This window comes from Carcharodon carcharias, chromosome 9 (assembly GCF_017639515.1).
Source record: "Carcharodon carcharias isolate sCarCar2 chromosome 9, sCarCar2.pri, whole genome shotgun sequence".
Classification (NCBI taxonomy): domain Eukaryota; kingdom Metazoa; phylum Chordata; class Chondrichthyes; order Lamniformes; family Lamnidae; genus Carcharodon; species Carcharodon carcharias.
In genome coordinates this window covers 59127572-59145091 of record NC_054475.1, presented here as the reverse complement: position 1 = coordinate 59145091, position 17520 = coordinate 59127572, and the positions used below count along the sequence as shown (strand labels likewise).

The 17520-nt window shown below is 45.8% G+C and overlaps 1 protein-coding gene across 1 annotated transcript in view; it reads left to right on the top strand.

The window, feature by feature from the left end:
• The first annotated feature begins 316 nt into the window (after nucleotides 1-316).
• The window catches only part of slc5a8l (solute carrier family 5 member 8, like), a 417967-nt gene continuing 400763 nt past the window's right edge, over nucleotides 317-17520 (top strand). The window contains exons 1-2 of the mRNA XM_041195660.1: nucleotides 317-427; nucleotides 1637-2021. Of these exons, the coding sequence (XP_041051594.1) occupies nucleotides 1668-2021 (354 nt within the window). The 5' untranslated portion in view covers nucleotides 317-427; nucleotides 1637-1667. The remainder of the gene's footprint in view (nucleotides 428-1636; nucleotides 2022-17520) is intronic.

The following is a 17520-nucleotide window of genomic DNA, read 5'->3' as shown; positions in this document are numbered from 1 at the left end:
AAATTTCCATTCCTTGCAACAACCACGTAAATCTCCTCTGTTCCCTCTCCAATGGGATGTAAGTGGGATCCTTCTAGTAGGATCCTTCCTGTAATGTGGTGACTAGAATTACATGCAGTATGCTAGCTGTGGTCTAACAAGTGTTTTATGCAATTCTAGAAGAGCCCTCTGTTCCTATATCCTATACTTCAACTAAGAAAGGGAAGTACTCTCTATACCTTCTTAACTTCCTAATGATCTTCCCTCAGGAATTTGAGGAATGCATTCCAAGATCCCTCCGTGCTTCTACACTTCTCATTATCCTGCCATTTATTGTTTTCCCTTGTCTTGTTTGCCCAGCTCAGCTTCATTTTGTCACACTTCTCCAGTCTGAACTCCATTTGCCACTTTTCTGCCCATCTGACCAGCGTGTTGATAGCTTCCTGCAGTAAGTTGACTGGGATGGTATTCTCAGGGAAGGGGCATCAACTTGGGGGTGCGGGGAGAAAGGTTCAACAGCAAGGGCAGGATGTGGTTTCCTATAGCCCCCCCTCCCAATGTGGGATCCCTTGATTTGAATGAGGCAGCTCCCCCACCTCCACTCAAGAAGGCCACAGGCAAACACAGCAGGGTTTGCTGGGCAGCGCCCCCCCCAACCCCCCTCCGGATGGCAAGTCCCCCACCCACCTCAGGTTAAATACCAGTGGTGGTTGAATGAGGCCCTTAAGTGGCCTTCTTGCCCAAGACATAATTGGAGGGAGGAGGGAAGCATGCAGTGGGATCTCCATCCTACACCCTCTTGCCTGATCACACTCCTCCCAGATTATCCCCCGCCTCTGAACTTGCCTCCGGGAAGGGTGCATTAAACTTTGGTCTGTATAGAGTTAAATGATTCTTCTTGGGGCAATGGTGGATGGAGCGATTAGGGGGGGCATTGCAATTGACAACAGTGGGTTGAGATCTGTAACTAACATGAATCACCAACTTCAGGAGAGGACAGGGGGGAATCAGGCAAGGAAATCACACACTGCTGGGCAACCATTCACAGGAGTCTGTTATGTGAGGCTGCCAACTTTCAAAAGGATAGATTACAAATTGGCCAATAACAAGGGTGGAACCTACCATATTTTATGTTGTGATTCCAGAGACAAATGTTCAAATGTTTACATAAACCATTTTGAATTAGACAATAGCCTATAGTTTTGTTCTAAATATGAACACAACTTGTGAAGGTTAATTATTGATTAGAAAATGACATCAATTGGACGTAGTTATAAACCAGTGGTTTCTTTATGAACAGTAAGTTGTCTTGTCACTCAATCCGTCAGGTGTAGTACAAAGGCTTTCTTTGAACTGTGCTGTGGGAATGGCCCAGAACCAGTGTGTGGGATAAACTACCTGCTTCTCTCTTTGTCCTTGGCTCTGGTTCGCACTTGCTTGCAATTATACCTGTTACAAAATCCTTTCACCATATTGCATCTCCACTGGAAACTTTGATAAAACTCTTTTATTGGCAGATTTGAATTTTTCTGATATCTTCCACGGCAAGAGTTTTCAGAAGGATCTGATTTTTTTTTACAAACTTGTGTTGACAATTAATGCTTTTAGAAAGTTTATTTTTAAACTCTATTTTCAAACGACTTTCCTTTCTCTGAAGTGTACAACTCCCACTTTTCTTCTGCTTGGAAATGTCCATCCCTGGCACTCCTGTGGCTCAGTTCACTGTGTGGGATTATGTGGTGTTCATCGTCATGCTTCTCATTTCTGCATCCATTGGAATCTATCATGCAGTTAAAGCCAGAGGCCAGCAATCCAACAGCCAGTATCTGTTGGGGGGCAGGCAGCTAACGGCAGTGCCTGTCGCCATGTCCCTTACCGCCAGCTTTATGTCTGCAGTTACAGTGATTGGGACACCAGCGGAGGTTTACCGCTATGGCGCCATCTTCTTGATCTTCTGCTTTAACTATGTTGTAGTGACCATCGTCAGCGCTGAAATCTTCCTGCCTGTATTCTACAGACTCAACATCACCAGTACTTATGAGGTAAGGACAAAAACAAAATTTGAAAATCTTACTTAACAAAATTTACTAGTCAGCCATCCAGATAAGCATGAATTTCCTTCAACTGGATATTGGGAAGACTGAAGTCTTTGACCCTCACCATGAATTGCATTCCCCAGCCACCGACTCCATCCCTTACTCTGGTAATTGTCTAAGGTTAAACTAGATCATTCACAACCTTGGCATCCTATTTGACCGTGAATTGATCTCTGATCCCATATCCTCTTTATCCCTGGTTACTACCAACTCTGTAACGTTATCCGTCTCCATGCATACCTTAACTCATCTGCTGCTGCAACCCTCATCCAAGCCTCTGTTACCTCTAGAATTGACGATTTCAGTGGTCTCCTTGCCAATCTCTTTTCTTCCAACCTTCATAAACCTGAGGTTATACAAAGCTCTGCTATCCGTATCCACTCATACCGAGTCCTGTTCATCCATTATCCCTGTGCTCAATGTCCTACATTCGCTGCTGGTACTGCAATTCCTCTGTTTCAAAATTCTCATAATCATTTTCAAATCCTTCCATGGTGTCACACTTCCCTATCTCTGAAGCCTCTTACAGTCCTAAGATCATCCATAATCTCTGCATCCTCCAGATCTGGTTTCTTGTGCACCCTGATTTCGAATGGTCCATTGTTAGTGGCACTGCTTTCAGCTATTTGGGCCCTAAGCTTGGGATTTCCTCCCTAAACCCCTTAATTACTCTCTCCTTCTTTAAATCAGTCTTTAAAACCCATCTCTTTGACCAATCATTTGGACACCTGCCCTAATATCACTTTAAATTTGTGTTAAATTCTTGTCTGATTATGCTCCTATAAAGCACCTTGGTACATCCGATATAGGTACTACATAAATACAAACAGAAACTCTTTTATGTAGAAAGGACTTATGTTCATACAGTTCCATCCAGAACCTCAGGATGTTCTAAACTCCAATTTGCAGCCAACATAATATCCTTGAAGTGTAGTATTTGATGTAATGTAGACTTGTCAGTCAAATTATGCACAATAAATTCCCACAAACATAAGCCTACAAGGTCAGATAATTAAAGATGTTGATAGTGTCGTTGGAGAGAAACTATTTCCTTTGGTGGGAGAGTCCAGAACAAAACTGCATAAACATACAAATAGTGCCAGGCTGTTCAGCGGTCAGAAAGCACAAGAAGTAGAGGAAATCTGGAAATCTCTACCCCAAAAATTAAATATTTCAGAACTAAGATTAGATAGACTTTTGTTAGGCATGGGTATTAAAGGTCGTGGAGCCAGGGTGAGTAGATGGAGTTAAGATACAGGTCAGTCATGATCAAATTGAATGGCACAATAGGCTAAAGGGATTGGATGGGTTACTCCTGTTCCTATAACACAATAATCTGTTTTAATAATGTTGGTTGAGGGATAAATACTGGCCACAACACAATGGCATACTTCTCTGGTTTTTTTTCAAAATAGTGTCATGGGATATTTGCATTCAGCAGAGAGGACAACTGCTTGAGTAATCAAAACTTCATTGAGCCAGAAGACAATACAAGAGCTACAAACCAAACCACACCCCAGCTGAGATCAATAACTCAGCACAGATCCAGATTCAAAACCATTGACTCAAAGTCTCTTGAGTCACCAGGCAGTGTCAGCTGGGGCATGGTTTGGCTTGTAGCCCTTTCCTTGTAACAAAAACAGAAAATGCTGGAAAAGGCTCAGCAGGTCTGACAGCATCTGTGCATCCATACGGGCTCGAAACATTGAACTGAATTCTCCCCCCTTCGGGGCGGGGGTGGTGTGTGGGGGCAGGCGGGGGTGGACGTGAACCTGATCGGCGCCTCCGATCGGGGACGCGCCGCCATTTTATTCCCGTCCAGCGTGACGCTCGGCCGGAAGAGTGCTGTGTGCTCCCTGTGTGGACGGGGGTTGGGGAGGGGGTTTCCCCGAGTCGTTCCCTGCGCTCTCCTGCGCATGCGCGTGAAAGATCGCAGAGATCTCCCTGAGCCACCTCGGTTTGACATATGTAAATTTAAATGAAGGGAAATGAAAACTTTTAAAACATGTCCCCTCATGTTACACTGTCACATGAGCTGGGACATGTCAAATATTATTTTTAAAAGTTTTATTGACTTTTAAAGCATTTCAGGAAACCTCATCCCGCACATGGATGAGGGTCCATGAAAAAAGCAAAAGCCGCCTGGGCTCTTCGCCTGCCCGCCAACCTTGAGGTTGTACAGGCAGCTCAGCTAATTGAATTAATTACTATTTAAATGGCCTTAATAGGCCTTTGACAGTTCGGCGGGCTCTCAGCTGACTTGGCTGCACACCCGCCAAACTGAAAATCGCCGATGTCACCACGCGTCATTTTAAGCCCCTGCTCGCTGACCGGAGAATTCTGCCCATTAACTTTATTTTTCTCTCTCTACAGATGCTGTCAGACCTGCTGAGTTTTTCCATCATTTTCTCCTTCTGTTTCAGATTTCCAGCAACCGCAGCATTTTCCTTTTATTTTAGCCCTTTACTCATGTTGTCTTCTGGCTCAATGAAGTTTCACTTACTCTAGGAGTGGCTTGGAGATAGTAAGTAGTTAGTTTTTCTTAAGTTATTAATTGACACTATTTACATCCAAGACTTTGTGGTAAGTACATTATTCTCTGGACAGAAAGTGTTCTGTCTTGCCCCCTTGGAGCCTCTTGGTCATCTGACCCTGATTTCATGCCTACATCATCATTAAGATTATTGTCTAATTAACATAACCATTAACTGTTTACATCTTCCCCCAAGCAAAAATCTCAAAACTGCTAAACTATTTACATCCCCACTATCTTCCCCCAAAGTCATAACTTCACAGGTTGACCCTGTCTGGTCCTTTTACGACTCTGCCTGATCTCGTCCTGAGTATTCTTGGCTGAGGATGCTGGTCTGTGTACTCGGTTCCTGGACTCAAGCATCACTCCTTGAGATGTTTACTGTAGAGTCCGGTTCATCATTCCCATCAAAGTAATACTGGAATGATTGTCTTCTCGTGGCTTTTAAGAGTATCAGAGCCCTTCTGTTTCTATGGAGAACCCCAAGTGGTGTTTGTATGGGGTATGATTGGGGCTGCTGAGCTCTTTTGCCCAGGCACTAATGTGGATAGTATTTTTGCTCTATGCCAGCAATTATACCAGCTGGACGGTTTCTCTTTGCTTGTGATACTTTACTCGGTCATGATCTTGTAAGGTAATGTTGAGTCTGAGGCTTTGTTGCAATGTAAGAAACTGGGTCTTTCACCTTCTCCCCATCAATAGTCCTGCTGGTGAAAAGCCATTACTCCATGGTGCTGTCCTGCAATTGAATAAGGCTAACTCTCGGAAATTCTTCCTTTTCATCAACAATTTGATAGTTTTCACTCTCCTCTCTACTTCTTCATTAGTCTGAGGATCTTGTGACGAACTGGTCACTTGAAGAAATCCATACTCTGCTGTGATTTGTCAGGAAAATCCATTCATAAGCTGTGGACCCGTTGTCCAAGACTAGCTCATGCAGGATACCATGTGTAGAGTAAACTGCAACAGTTCAAGAAGGCAGCTCACCACCACTTTATCAAGTGCAATTAGGGATGGGCAATAAATGCTGGCCTAGCCATCAATTTCCATATTCCTTAAATGAATAAAAAGAAAAAAGTTTTTACCACAGCTTCTGTGTTTGTGGCATGGAGTCTGCTGATATCCAACCAGTGAGAATAATAGTCAATGAATATGAGGCAGATTTTTCCTCTGAAGTCAAACAGATCCAATCCTAGCCTTTGCTGAGGTCTGGACAGAAATGGTGATGATAGTAATGGTTCTGTTTGTTCTTTGCTGTTGATTGCACAAGTATGGCATGTCAAAATAAGTTCCTCTATGGATATTGAAATTCCCGGTCACCATACTGATTGTTGTGCCTGTGCTCTGCAGTTGGTAATGCCCAGATGACCACCGTGAAGTTTTTGGAGAGTGTCTTCACACATTGTTTTTGGGATTACTAGTCTGTCATGGAAGACTAAAAGGTCATTGACAATCGTCAGATATTTTTGCTGTTCATTGTAATGTCTTAACACCTGATTGCTTGGGACATATGCAGGCCAATCATCTTGGCAGCATGTTCTGATCTGACAGCATTCTGTGTCTTTCAACTGGCCTTCTCTGCTTTCTCTACATTTATTTGCCGAGGATGGTAGGGTACTTGTTATTGATGAAGCATATGCTTTCACCTCAAAGATGAGTGTCAAGTTTTGTTGTGTAGCCAGGCTAACTGTTGCTCTTGACAGTGTGTTGGTAGTTGACTTTTCCCCAGCATGTACTCTGTTGTAGAGCCATAGCACCATAGCCTTAGCCAAAAATGTTGTAGCCTTGGCAGCATCTTTGTGATTTCCTTGGAGTTCAGGAGAGTGACCAGAGGTTTATGGTTCATCTCAATCCTGAATTGCAAGCCTATTAAGTAATCTGAAAATTCTTCACAGGCCCATGTCACCATGAGTGCTTCATTTTCAATCATTACATAACATTTTTCAGTCTCTGGCAACTACCTAGATGCACATCTTCCTGATCCTGTAGAAAAACAGCTTCAAGCCCCATCACTGATGTATTAGCTGCCACTATTGTCAGCAGTTTGGGGTCATTATTGTACATGCACATCTGAAGAAGTGAGCAACTCTTTAATCTTGTCAAAGACATTCTATGTGACACCCTTTACAACACCATTGCTCACCTTTTCTCAGCAGGTCTCTTAGAGATTCATTGATGGCAGACAGATTTGAGATGAATTTCTCCACCTAGTTGACCATGCTTAAAAGTCTTTGTATGTCAGCAACAGAGTTGAGCTGTGGAAATTCTTTAATTGCCTTAGTCTTTTGGGGGTCTACTGTCATCCCTTTTTGGTGTATAATATGGTCTAAAAATCTGATAGTGCTTTTCCCAAACTTGCACTTTTCATTCAGAGTGGGGTGTACTTGTTCAAGCACTGTTAAAACCTCCCCGACTCTATGATCATGCTTATCTTTGGTAGCACCTGGATGAGCAGGTCGTCCATGTGGCAAAAAACTCCTTCTCTGCCTTCAAAGATGTTGAAAATAGTGCATTAAAAGATTTCTGGCGCAGAGGATATGCCAAAGAGAAGTCGATTGAAACAGAAGCAACCAAGAGCAGTGATAAACATTGTCAACAACTTTGATACTTGGTCAAGGAGGATCTGCCAAAAGCTTCTGTTGGTATCCGGCTTTGTAAAAACAACACTTTTGGACAACTTCGCCAGACCGTCAACAACAGTGGACATCGGGTGTATCTCCCTTTGATTGGCCTTATTTAGCTGTGTAAGATCAACAGATAGCCTGATTTTGCCTTTTGGTTTAGGAACTGTCACTAACGCTGAGCACCATTTTGTAGGAACTGTAACAGGAGAGGTCACTCCTTGAAGCAGCATCCTGTCAATTTGCTCTTTGACTTTTTTGATCAGTGGGTGTGGTGCCCTACTAGGGCTAAATAAGCAAACGGATTTGGCATCTGGCAGTAGAACGACGTACTCACTTTTGAAATTTCCAAGTTCCCGGAAAAACTGAGGAAATTCAATCCTAAATATGGCTCTGCTGTCATCCTGTGTTATCTCATTGATCCCTTGTAGTAGACCAAGTCCTGAACACACTGCCTTGCTGAGCAGAAGAAGTTGCTGATTCTGTAGGATATACAGAGCTTCATTAATTTCCTTATGTTTATGTCTAAGGGTTGTAGTGATCTGGCCTTCCACTTTGAGGTCTGTGTCTGCTGATCCCTGTAGCTTTATTTTTGATGGCTAGGTCACAACATTATTAAGACAGTTCAGTTTGTCCGATAAGACTGTGACCCCAGCCTCAGTGACAAGTTTAAATTCTGTTCTGTGTCCTTTGACTTCCAGCTCTACAAGTTTGCTTGTTGGGATCTTTGATTTCTCCTAGGAAATCATCAGGTTGAAAGGTTGTATTCACATTTTTCTAGATTTCAAAATGCAGGATGCTTGTTCCAGCTTTCTTCTTTTAAATTGTGCTATAGATCTGCAGAAGTGTTTAAAATGTCCAGTCTGGCCACAGAGAAAACAATTGGCTCCCCCTGCAGCAATGCTGTTTTTATGGGATCGCATCTGGAATATTTGAAAGTAGGTGGAAGGATTCCTCCCGCACATTCGACAGTTTCAGTGGGCTTTTTCATGGGCTTTTCGGTAGATAAAAGCCTACATATAGCCTATATATGAGACCTCAACGTCTCATTGAAGTATACCCCAGCGTGCTTTTGCAGCTTTGCTCGCCTTGCAAAATGTTTGGCCTTCACTAACAGTAAATCCTCCTTCGTTTGTAAAGAGTCCAAAAGGGTGTTATGGTGCACACTGACTACAATGCGGATGCACATTAACTCATGCTTTAAAGCACTGTAACTGCAACTACTGGCCGGTCTATACAAGTTGTTAATAGATGAATCAATATATTCACCTGGCCTCTGTCTCCTTTGATTGAATCTTATCTGTTTAATGGCCAGATTCTTCTTAGGCACTCAAAACCTCCTTGTAGGACACCAAGGTCTCCTTGACTTTGTGTCTTGCTAGGACATCAACAGCTATGGCTCCAATTGTGTATAAAAGGTTACTAACTTGGTATTTTTGTGCATTTCTTGAAGCCAAAAGCTGTTCGATACCTTTCAAACTGTCACCTCCAGAGCTCAATTGTTGTCAATGCTGTGGACTCTCGATATGTTGGGAGGGCTGTGGAAGTGGTAGTGGCTGTTCAATGGCTGTTGACATCATGAATGGCTCTCTGATCCCTACCAAGCTACATCTTATTTTTGTTCTTCATCACTGTGAAGTTGAGCTGTTCCAAGGTCTTTACCCATGGGTTACTAACCTGTGGTCTCAGTTTCTTAAACTGTAGCATCCAGTACTGCCACCATAGTTTGGTCTTTACTTGTATTGTCTTCTGGCTTGATGAGGTTTCATTTGCTTTAGGAGTGGCTTGGAGATAGTCAGTAGTTAGCTTTTCTTAAACTATTTATTGATATTATTTACGTCCAAGACTTTATGGTAAGTACATTATTCTCTGGACATAGAATGTTCTGTCTTGCTCCCTTGGAGCCTCTTAGTCATCTGACCCTGATGTCATGCTTACATCATCATTAACATCATTGTCTAATTAATGTTACCACTAATCCTTTACTCTACAGGATGGTCCTAGCTTCTTTTATCCTTCTTGTTGGAATTTTTGAGTTTCTTTTGGGATAGTAAACCCAACTTTGAGAATGACATCATATGACAGGATTCCATTAGTGACAGAAGTCAGAAGGGAAACGTGTGTCTTAGTATCTACCAAATTCCCCCCTAGTCTGCCCCCTCACCTACATATTATAGTCCTGGGGACAGTTCGCTCAAGCCTTTAGCTGCAGCCTTTGCTGTCAGAAATCCTGTGCACTGACCACCTTGTCATTCACCCTGGGTTTGAGGAGAAGTCTGTTTTCCATTGTTTAAAAAAGGCCTGGGAGTCAAAATTGTCCAGGCCTCCCTCTGCTGGGATTTTCTCACCTGTCCTGGCACCTCTTATCCAGAGATAATATTGGGCCTCGGGTTCTCTATTCACATGTTTTGCTGCCACCACAATCTTCCATGAATTTCATCCATGCATTAATTGGGAAGTGCCATCCAATTGTGGTATAATTGCCTTCAGAATTTTGAACACAATGCATTTTTCATGTATGGCAGGGTGGAGAGTTTTTAACTGGCCCCTCTATAGAACCATTCTCATAGGTAGTCTGGTCATTGCAGCATATATGCCTGCCCATTCTTCATTAGAAATCTCGATTCTTCATGTCTCTTTTCCTCAAGGAAAAGCAAAGAAAACTAGATCCACAGAAACCTGGGAAATCTCTTTATCTTTATAGCAAACATCCTTCAGTCTCACACAAAGGCTCTTCCTCCTCCCTGCCCTGTGATAACACACAAGGCAGCTGGGAACAGGGACTCAGGTATCCTGCTGAAGGAGAAATAAGGGATTTCTAACAAGAAAAAAAACTAAACCTCCAATAACTGTGGCCAGAATTTTCCCATTGATGCGCAGTGACATCAGTCGAGCGTCCCAAGAGCACCGCGCACTATCGTGATATTTGGGAAGGCGGGTGTGCTATAAGTTTGGATTCATGCCCACCATCAATTAACGGGTCAGTTAAGGCCCTTGAGGCAGCAATTGATCTCGATTTTTCGCAGCCCATGCGTTCTTCAAGATGTTGCACAGGCACAACAGGCAGGTGGGTAGGAGACATGTGTATAAACCTCATCCATGGGCGGGATAAGAGGGGCGAGTAGGGTTGCGAATGTGATGTTTGAGGTATTTAAGTGTGAAAGTAACTTTTGCTTACCTGAGTGAACAGGAAGACTTCAAAACTCATACCATCTGCTAGGACAGGAGTAAAAGCCTTGGTCAGGACTACAGTAGAAATCATTTCTGGGGCCTGCAGCTTTCAGGAAGCCTGGGAATGGGAGTTGTGCCCTCCAATGGATGCACCTCCTGTGAGGAGGAAGGAAGGGCCAGAAGGGGGAGGAGGCCAGGAGTCGACACTCAGTCTCCAGGGGAGCCACCTTTGGGAGGAGAGGTGCAGGCACAAGGGGTGCAGGGCCAACAGGAAGTGCAAGGTGGAAGGGGCCACAGAAGATGCCAATATCCTGCTGCTAGGGTTTACAGATGGCAAAGCAGCTGCCTCAACATTTCTGAGGTCCAGTGCCAAAGGAGGCTCCGTCTCTCAAGAGGTCCGGACACCTCCATTTGTCAGATGGAAGGCCCTGAGATCTCCGCAAACTGTTTGGTAGGCACCCCATGCCAGTGGCTCTAAAGGTCACAACTGCCCTCAATTTCTATGCCTCCAGTTCTCTACAGGTTTCGGTGGGTGACCTCTGCGGAGTCTCCCAGTCAGCTGTCCACACTTGTGTCAAGCAGGTGACAGATGCTCTGTTCAGACGAGCATTGACTATCATCCACTACCGCTGGGGCGATGCCAGTCAGACAGAGTGAGCCAGAGGCTTCGTGGCCATTGCTGGGTTCCTCCGTGTCCAGGGTGCAATAGACTGCACACATGTGGCCATCAAGGCACCAGCAGGTGAGCCCGGTGCCTTCGTCAACAGGAAGGGCTTCCACTCCATGAATGTGCAGATAGTGTGTGACCACCGGAAGCAGATTTACAAGTCTGTGCAAGGTACCCAGACAGCTCCCATGATGCTCACATCTTCAGACACTCCCAGGTGCCGAGGCTGTTCAGTGCTCCAGCCCGGTTGGATGGGTGGCTGCTGGGTGACAAGAGCTATCCCCTCAGAAGGTGGATCATGACGCCCCTCTCCGCCATCCAAGAACAGAAGCTGAGCAGAGGTACAATAGGAGCCATGCCTCCACCAGGGCTGTGGTGAAGAAAACCATCGATCTTCTCAAGATGTGCTTCCGATGCCTGGACCGTTCGGGGGGTGCACTACAACACCCCCCAGATCATGTGTCGTTGATAGTGGTTGCATGCTGCGCTCTCCATAATCTGGTGTTGGACCTCCTCTGGCCCGTAGTGCATTTGATGTCCCCGCCTTGGAGAGAGCGGCCAGTTCCACAGCTGGCTTCGCCCCAGTCGCCGCAGCTTCATCAGATGCCATGGTCAGTGGCAGAGGGGCAGAGGAACTGCTGCCCTCATCTGGAGTGTCCTGAGAGGAGCCCACAGAGATGACAGGCAGCTGCTGCATCGAAGTGAGGTCGCTTCGGACCTCCCTGCTCACCATAGATGGATGGGTACCGAGCTGAGGTACTTGGTGCCCAGACAATCTCCCATACTGGCACTGACCACCTGAGGCCAATGCCATTGTGAGGGCTTGCAGGTCTGAGTGCAACCCAGGAGGACCTGAAGGTGCCTCTCAATGAGAGTTGCCACTCTCTCCATGGAGGAAGCATGGCACTCGGCCATGAGGCTCATTGCATCAGTGATGCTCCGCGACGACTCCTCCAGTACGGGAGCCATTCCACGCATAGCCTCATGTATCACCAGATTTTTCTTCATACCTTGCTGCACTTCTACTATTCACTGCCTTGTGGATGACTCCAGAGGCACATCATCAGTCACCGACTGAGAATGTACCTGGTCCCCAGCAGCTCTCCGATTGCCGGCGCCATGGGCATTCTCTGCCTCTGCCTGCACCTCAAGCGAGTGTGAAGTGCCCTCACCACTGTGCCCCGGGGCACTAGCCGAAGATCTAATTCATATTGAGGTGCTAGTATCTGCGTTGGTGCCTGCCTGGCTGAAATGGTGTGAAGCTGGTGAGTGGATTTCCCCTGGGGCCTCAGGGGTGAGAGGTGGGCCCACTGCCTCCTCCTCCTGGCCCTGCTCCGGTGATGCTGAAAGGGAAAAAAAGGACATTTGATTAGTTACAGTGCAGACAATGTCAACTTGCTTGCCGCTCCCCCAGATCATTATGCGTTCATCCTTCCATAATAAATGGTCAACCCATGTTGCTAACTTCAATCACTGAGCATTCAGCAGAGCCATGGCTTCTGTGACACACATGGTGACCTGATTGCTCACCAACAATACCTCCCAGTGACACCCCAGCCTCACCGCCACCAGTGGATCTGGGGGCACGGCGCCTCTCAAAGTACATGGCCTGCTGCTCGAAAGCCATTAGGATGGCCAACTGGGCCTGCCCTCCGCCAGTCCACATTCATTCCGACACATTATGCGCAGTCTTTTCCTGAAAAGGAGAGAAGAGGATTGATTAGTCCAGCCTGTACCTGAATTCTCATCACATCCCTGCAAATCCAGTCAGAGTGGGACATTGCAGGGCTCCAGTTCTTTGTCACCCTGCAGCTGCCGCACACTCACCCAAACAAGCCAAGGCTGACCCCCCTTGCCCAAATGCTGCCTCCTTCACATGTGGCACCACAAGGTGTCACTTTGCTAAGCAAGGAGGCACAATCACATGGAGCGCAAACACCAGAAGATGGATTGGTGTCCCAACAACTGGAAGCTCCCCTCCCAGCATGTTAGCATCCTGACTACGACATGCTTTGCAGTTCCAGCACTCGGCCTAGGTGCAGACTCTTGACTTTCAAACTCATTCTACACTCAGGGTGTCAGTGTCACACATGCTGCGGATGCAGAACACATCCTAGCTCAACCTCCTCAGGGTGAACTGGGCATGGCCAATCTCTGCTGTCACACCCAGCGAGGGATCCATGCTGTGAGGGATTCAATGACGTTACTGTACTCAGAATGGGCGGAGTGGAGGGGTGTGGTTGGGGGGGTTATGGGAGAAAGGGTGATGGCTGCATTAAGTGACTTGAGGCAACATGGTACTCACCCTTCCCGAGCACAGGAGATCATTGAACCTTTATCGGCACCTGGAGCCATGTGCGTCACACCACATCATGGGAGCTGATACTCTCGGCCACCTCCTCCCACACATGTTTGGTCAGGTGGGGGGCCTCCACCTCCCATCCGTCAGAAGAAGGACCTCCCGCCGCACTGCCACCTCCTCCAGGAGAGCAGCTAGGCACTCATCTGAAAAACGAGGGGCACACTGCCCCGATGGCCTACCCTCCGGCCTGGCCTGCCCCGATGGCCTACCCTCCGGCCTGGCCTGCCCCGATGGCCTACCCTCCAGCCTGGCCTGCCCCGATAGCCTACCCTCCGGCCTGGCCTGCCCCGATGGCCTACCCTCCGGACTTGCGTCACCAACATTGCCCCTCTGCAGAGTCCTTCTCCCAGCCATTGTGAGCTGCTCTCCCAATGGAGTCGTGAAATATGCTCATTGGGCCTTAATTGACCCGCCTGCTTAAATTGGCAGCACAGACACGATCGGGTCCGTGCCCGCCCGCGCCCGCGCGCGCACCCACTCCTGACCCACCGGCCTGACATGAGGAAAGTTCTCCCGTATTTCTCCAGAATGTTCATTTGTACTTTATAAATGTATATAAGCAATACAATAATCCTATTCAGATCCAATCCAATTCTCAGAGCAATGAAACTACAAGGGCAAGTCACTTCATGCAGCCCATTATAATTAATCCTCCCCCCAGCCACCCCACCCCGTCTGTCCTGCCTCCCCACTGAGAGCTGTATTTAATAAAAACACAGGTCAATCCAAATAAATAGAAAATGGGCAATATAGAAATTGATTTGATCACTATTTACATGAAAAAATTGCGGAAGAAAAGCTGAATTATTTAGTGCCAACAAAAACACATTTATTTTGTCAGTCAGTGCTTTAAACAGGGAAGTACAACAATTGAAATAACAGATCAACACTTGATATTTATGTACTTAGGGGAGCAATGGCCACTTGAATGAGGAACTGGGGAGCTTCCAGTACTTGTTTAACTGCATTCCAGTATTAGTTACATTCCTCAGTTAGGAGAGGCAAAGTGAATGGGGAGTTGAGGGGAAGGGAATGATGAAACTGAATTCTAATCAGCTTAAGCCTCTGTTTATTCATGAATTCCATGACACCAATTTACAGTAAAGAGTATTAACTCTACTGAACATTAAAATGTATCCAATTCATGACAATAACTACATTGTTATAGCACATTTTATGTGCAGTAGAAATTCCAGGGCATTTCAGGAAGCTGTATCAAACAAAATTGAACAAAGGCAACAGAAGGAGCTCTTAGGACATGTGACCAAAGCTTGGTCAAAGAAACAGGTTTCAAGGAGCAATTTAAAGGAAGAGAGTGAGGCGGAGAGGTGTAGGGAGGGAATTCCAGAGCCGAAGACATGCCTGCCAATAGTGGAACAATTAAAATTGGGGATGCATTAGAGGCTATAATTGGAGGAACACAGAGATCTCTGAGGGATACAGGGCTGGAGCAAATTATAGAGATAGGGAGATAGATGAGCTGAAGCAGGGGCCGACAAGTGGCACTGTAGAGATTGAACTATGCAATCTTGGCAATGGAGAGGACGTGGGGTTAGAATCTTAACTCAGGGTTAACTAAGAATGCCAAAAATGCAAACTATCTGGTTCCGTCTTAGACAGTTTCCAAGGAGAGGAAAGGAGTTTATGGTGAGGGAACAGAGTTTGTTGGGAAGACCCAAGACAATAGATTCTAAACTTTTAATTTCAAGACATTTTGGTTCATCCAATACTGGATCCTGGAGACGCAGTATAAAAAATTAGAGAAAATGGAGGGGCTCCATTACTGTACTCAATCCATTACTACACCCAATCCATTACTGTACCCAATCTATTACTGCACCCAAGCCATTACTACACTCAATCCATTACTACATCCAATCCAGTACTGTACTCAATCCATTACTGCACCCAATCCATTACTGCACTCAGTCTGTTACTGCACTCAATCCATTCCTACATCCAATCCACTTCTGCACCCAATCTATTCCTGTACTCAATCGATTACTACACCCAATCCATTACACACCCAATCCATTACTGCACTTAATCCATTGCTGTACACATCCATTACTGCACCCAATCTATTACTATACTTAATCTATTACTATGCCCTATCCATTACCGTATGCAATCCAGCACTGCACCCAATCAGTTGCTGTACTCAGTCCATTACTGTACATAATCCGTTACTGTATCCATTTCCCCTCAAAGCACCTTACTATGTAAGTCAGGAGATGCAATGTCTGTCCTTTTACATCCCCTTTCCTCATCTTCCAAGGCCCCAAACACTCCTTCTGGGTAAAACAGCAACTTACATATATTTCTCTCAATTTAGTATACTGTGGACTTGTCCAACTCATGGACTACAGGCCACAACCCAACCTCCCAAGCCTTTATATCCAACCCATGGAGCCAGTATTCAAACTACGGGTAAATTCAATGAAAAATACTGCAAGGTGCCACTCCTCTAATCACAGACCATTTCTCTCCTGCATTTTCTGCTGATAGGCTCACCAGTGAGCCCATCAGCAGCAAATTTGGAAGAGAAACAGTCTCTGATTGGAGGAACAGCAAGCAGTGGGAGGATAAGTGGCTTTTCTTTGTTTCCACAGTGTGTGGTCTTTCTGCATTTGGCCACGATCTCTGTCTCTCACCCTCCCACGCAAGTGTCAGTCCCCTAAAGCAGCACAGGGTTCAAAATGGCAGAGCAGGCTGGGAGGCCACGAGGAACAGCAGGGTCATAGCAACAGTGCCAGCCCAGCACCCAGCGCCACCATCCCCCCCAACCCCGCATCCTCCCCCACACCTGCCTGGGGCAGCTGGAGTTCCAAACAGGGTGGATTGGCGACTCTGGTGAACTTCCTGCAGCCAGAGTTGGGGTAGAGGACATCGCGGTGGCCTTGCACTGCATCCAGCAGGTGCCCCACAGAGGCATCACTAAATTTGGGGGCTGCTATCTCCTTTGCTTTTGGACCATCTGTCACCTGGAGCAGTCTTGGTCTAAAGGCATGAAGTAGGCTATACGCTGGTGCACTTTAAATATGGCACCTGGATCGAGGAAGCCCTGAGACCATGGCGTGGCGGGCATATCTGAGCCCGCCTGTCAGCGATCCAGAGTGTATCCTGTGAATGCATTATTAATAAGAATGAGACGATACGGCACAAAAACTCGCCATTGCGGCCGGCGGGTAAAACACCCGCTACCACACTGAGCACAAATCTGGGACGATTCCGCCCTTTGTGCCTGCCTTCACTGTAGAAGACATGAGTTACATACCAGAAATAGAAGGTAACCCAGGGACTAAAAAAAGTTAGGAAATTAATGTTAACCAAGAGAGAGTATTGAAGAAACTTAAGGGACTGAAATCCAACAAATCCTCAGAACCTGTTGGCCTACAAATAGTGGATAATTTGTGAGGGGGACACAGAGAGGCTGCAGAGAGATATAAAGGCAGTTAATTAAGCGGACTACAAGATGGCAGATGGAAAATAACGTGGGGAAATGTGCGGTTATTCACTTTGGTCGTAAGAATAGAAAAGCAGAATATTTTTTAAAAGGTGTTAAACTTGCAAATGTTGATGTCTAGAGGGACTTGGGTGAGCTCATACAAGGAACTCAGAAAGTTAGCATGCAGGTACAATAAGCAATTATGAAAGCAAATGGCATGTTACAAGGGGTTTGGATTCTTGCCACAAAGGAGCTTGGCAATAATTGTACAGGGTTTTGATGCTACCACAGTGGGAATACTATGCAATTTTGATCTTCATATTTAAGGAAAGAAATACTTACATTCAATGCAGTACAGTGAAGGTTCACTAGGTAGGTTCCTGGGATGAGAGGGTTGTCCTACGATGAGTGGCTGAGTAAATTGAGCCTATATTCTCTGGAGTTTAGAAAATTGAGAGGTGATCTCATTGAATCATAGAAGATTCTGAAGGGGATTGACAAGGTAGACACTGAGAGGTTGTTTCCCCTGGCTGGGGCATCTAGAGCAGGGGTGCACATCCTCAGGATAAGGGGCCAATCATTTCGGACTGAGTTGAGAAGAAATTTCTTCACTCAAAGGCTTGTGGATCTTTGAAGTTTTCTA